At 43.7% G+C, this 4,635-nt stretch overlaps 1 protein-coding gene across 1 annotated transcript in view; it reads right to left on the reverse strand.

Annotated features, from left to right (window-relative positions):
- Window positions 1-212: 212 nt before the first annotated feature.
- Window positions 213-4,635, reverse strand: part of mvb12bb (multivesicular body subunit 12Bb) — a gene marked incomplete at both ends in the record, with an annotated part of 29,209 nt that continues 24,786 nt past the window's right edge. The window contains 2 exons of the mRNA XM_083673291.1: window positions 213-287; window positions 4,303-4,362. Of these exons, the coding sequence (XP_083529417.1) occupies window positions 213-287; window positions 4,303-4,362 (135 nt within the window). The remainder of the gene's footprint in view (window positions 288-4,302; window positions 4,363-4,635) is intronic.

Genomic DNA, 4,635 nt, shown 5'->3' on the forward strand with positions numbered 1-4,635 from the left:
TGACACAATTATTGATCTAAGGGGGTTTAAAGCAACATTGGAGACATCATTCCTGAAAGTGCTTTGGTATTGTAGAATGGAAAACATTTCCAAATGTGATTTTCTTGTTTGGCACCTTGTCCTTGGTGAGTGTTGCTGTCTCTGCTGGCTCTGGGAAGGACGTGGGGGCAGGTACCTTGTCCTTGGTGAGTGTTGCTGTCTCCATGGCTGTGTCAGGGCTGGCTCTGGGAGGGACGTGGGGGCAGGTACAGGGCCACGCTGTGCTCCGTGCTGAAGTTGTACTCAAACTGCAACAGGAGAGATGGACACTGGTAAGAATACCTGGACACACCACGGTGAACAAGGATAGGCTACTTTATCTTTATCTGTTACAAGACATAGACTGTTTCAAACATCTAATGGCAACATGAAACATTTTTAAGATGTCAATTTAAAATATACAGAAGCACAAAATCCAAACATCATATTAAAATATTGCCTATAATAATATAAACTGTACTGCACAATGCACATAGGAAAAAGCAGTGCAGGAAAACAGGGTAACTAAATACTAGTTGTCACATTCAAAAACCTTACGGGAGGGGGAGGGCCCATGGGTAGAACTGAAAGAACAAATGTGTGCAAACACTGCCCCCCAGTGGAATTACATGGCCATGGAAAACACACCAAAAAGGTAAGGAAAGCCATTCTTACTTCAAGGACAAGACTTGAATCTACTTGACACTGCAAACCTTCCAATACATTACATTTTTAAGGTTTTCTCAATGGGAAATAAAGAACATGCTCTATCTTTTCAGTCTATGGCCAGATAAGAGTCCATAATTACAAGCAATTATCACTGATATTTCATTAAAGCCAGCAAGCAGTGAAACTAAAAAGGTGATTCCCCCCCCCCCCCCCCCCCTTCTTTATTGTCTCTTCCGAGCTGGGGGATGGACTTCTATCATACTTAAATACCCTCCTAAACTGCAATGTTGAGTCACATCACTAGGTGCTGCTGCAAGATCACTAAAACAAGTTTCAATTCCGTATCTAAATTCAAACAGACCACAATGGATGGAATTGGGGTTGCTACCCAACCAACACCACCTTTATCTTTTATCTACCTGAAGGAAGCTGCAAGTTACACAAATGTGTCACATGTCATAAGATGGTAAGTTATAATGAAATTCAGCCACGACACCTGGCAAAATAAATAAATAAACAAATGCCTGTATGTCTATGTGTGTGTGTGCGTGTATGTGTGCGTGTATGTGTATGTGTATGTGTGTGTGTGTGTGTGTGTGTGTGTGTGTGTGTATGTGTGTGTGTGTGTGTGTGTGTGTGTGTGTGTGTGTGTGTGTGTGTGGATGATGGATGGGGGAATGGGGTGTTATCAGGGAGAGCATGTATCACTGTCTGCCACTTTTACATGCGGGCTGACAGGACAGTGACACACAAGAACATGGGCGGCAGTCACCCAGATGAGCAGAGCTTCATTTCCTGTCCCTGCTCCAGCGCCAAAAATATGTGACATGTTGTCTTCATTAATTCCACCTCTATTTGGAGCTCTCTCTCTCTCTCTCTCTGTCTTTTCAGACACACAATTTCACTCACACTAACATACACACTCACATGCATGCATGCACACACACACACACACACACACACACACACACACACACACACACACACATACACACACACGTGGCGAAAACACACCTGCATAGGTGCTAATGAAAAAAATAAAAATCATATACCCACACAAGCACACACACTCTCACAAACACTCTCACACACTAACTTTGAAAATCATTAGCCAGCCGCCAACAACAACATTTTTCAGCAGTGCAAACTACATAAAGACGTCAGCTCAAATCGCTTACTAATTAACACTTAAAAAGACACAAATTAGATATGCGTGGCTAAAAGCAATTATAATCTCCACAAGTTTTGCGAGTCATTTGGGAAATGAAAAGAATGCCTAATTGCTGGAACCAATATCATCTGAGAAATAGCTTAAGTGACGCCTGTTAGGAAATGTTCTTATCTGTAACACTGGATGTGATTACAACAGTTTTCCTCAATTACATGTGCATATGTTAAACACCACAAAGTATTGTACATCTCTTTTATGTATGCATCTTTAATGGAATTAGAAATCAGTCAATTAGTGTGTGCATAAAGGCCTTCTATTTCCCCCAAAAAAGAAAAAAAGAACTTCAGCAACAGTACACTGACAGTGACAGCTGGACAACTGAACTCTACTCACACTTACTAAACAACAGTGGTCTGTTGGTGTGCTTTCATATAGGAAAGGGCTCCACTGAATACTGCACTAATTGTTTACCTATACTGTTTACAACTACAGTTGACCTCACTAGTTATGGTGCAATGATACACTGAACACAAGTATACTGTACGGTGTCTAAAACACCACAAACACTGCTGAGGACACTTGCTTGGAGCATTGTAACTTCATGTGATAAAGTCTGCCACAATGGCATTATCATTATGATACAACATAAAACAAACCAATATGTACATGTCAGGAACATACAGACAGGACACCATCAGCAATACAATATCAAAAAAATAAAAAAAATAAGATTTTAGATGTATCTATGATACATAGAATATATGTGTTGCAGAAATGTACAATCTAAATGAAAGAACCTGAACTGCCTTTTCACAAGTCAGGACATACAGTACAGTCGTGAGATAATATAATAAGAGGAGAAAAGTAAAAATAACACAATGGTGAGGGATGTTTCCAGCTGGAAACTAATTATCAAGCTAAGCTGTGACTTCATCCCCATCAGCCTGGCCCCACCATTAATCTTGTGCTGTCGTCCACTTCACTAAATCCTGCGCGTTACACTATCTCACATTTACTTCATCAGCTCCAGCACGGCGGTAATTAATGATTCCTCGCACCCTTCCCTTCCCTTCCCCAGCTCAGCTTGCCATGTGTCCTGCTGCTAATCACACTCTCTGAGAGGAGAGGAGAGCGAGCCTGCGGGACGAGCTGCCAGGCTGTCTCCATCAGCAGACCACAGTGGCCACACACACACACGCACGCACACACACGCACACACACACACCTACAAACACATGAACAGACACAGACACAGACACACACATACACACACACACGCAACACACACACACACACACACACACACACACTCACCTACAAACACATGAACAGACAGACACAGACACAGACACAGACACAGACACAGACACACACGCACACACACACACACACACACACACACACACACACACACACACACACACACACACACACACAGTTTTTACTACCTGAGCTGACAATGATGCTCCATTCTGGGTCACCAAATGACAAGATGGCGACTCTGTGTGATTTCTATACCATGTGACAGAAGACAGAGCCAGAGTGCAGAACAGACACCCAGTTTGATGAGGGAGTGTTTGCTCTGTAACACATCTCAAACCCAACAGCACCTGTTCTTTTACAGTGGTCTGTCACTTCCTGGCAGTTCTGATACCAAGATATTGTGCTAATGAGAGAGAGGGGGATGTCACTCTCTTTAATGCACACACACACACACATCACACACACACACACACACACACACACACACACACACACACACACACACACACACACACACACACACACACACACACACACACACAGACACACACTCTTCTTATAGTTCTATATGCTCAAAGACATGTCGCTTCATTTCTATAGAGCAGGTACACTGATTCTCTTTTTTCTTGCTATGAATGCCTGTAGGCTGCTTGCTCTGTACCAGTGTGCTGTCTATATTTGCTCTGTGTGAACTTATATCTCGTTTGCAGATATGCTGCCTATAGCAAGCAGGAAGAAAGATCAGGTAAGGCTAATTGCAACCAGAAACAATCTGTGTGTGCATTATTCTGATAATCAGTTTCTATATAGAGAGAATTTCCCCTAATCTTTTAATATTTTAGATACAAAGCAGTTTACTGATAGAGAAGGACAGATACATTTAATAATGTTTTCTAAACAGGAGGCAATGGCCTCTCTTGGCTCTCCCCCAGTGAGAGTTCTCAGAGAGAATCGTAACCCAGCCCAGCCCAGCCCAGCCCAGCCCAGCCCAGCCCAGCCCAGCCCAGCCCAGCCCAGCCCAGCCCAGCCTAGCCTCTGTTGTGCTTTAATTCAATCTGGGCTTAGTGGAGCCGAAAGGGCCCTGCCCGTCTCACACACTTAATTACAACCCCCAAGAACGTTTGCTTTGCATTCTGGGCCGACGGCGTCAGTGGCAGCCGAGCGTTGCAGCCCCTACTCACTTCCTCCTCGATCTCTGCCAAGGATTTGATCGTAATGCCCATTAAATTGACTCGCTGCATCTGAAATCAAAAGCAGAGAAAAAAAGAAAAGAAAAAAAACAAGAAACATGGCGGTTAGACACATGGCTAAGTAAGCATGCTTAAAATCTTTAATCCTCTCCCTCTCTGTGTCAATACAAACGGGGCTATAGTGACAGCCGCCGCCAGCCAGCCAAATGGACTGCATTGAGCCAGCTCTGCCTGGTTGCACGCATTCATCAGCCCGTCTGAACGGGTGGAGAGAGGAGAGGAGAAGAGTGGAGTGGAGAGGTGAGAAGAGGAGAAGAGTGGAGA

This window comes from Argentina silus (assembly GCF_951799395.1).
Source record: "Argentina silus genome assembly, chromosome: 7".
In the NCBI taxonomy this organism is placed as follows: Eukaryota; Metazoa; Chordata; class Actinopteri; order Argentiniformes; family Argentinidae; genus Argentina; species Argentina silus.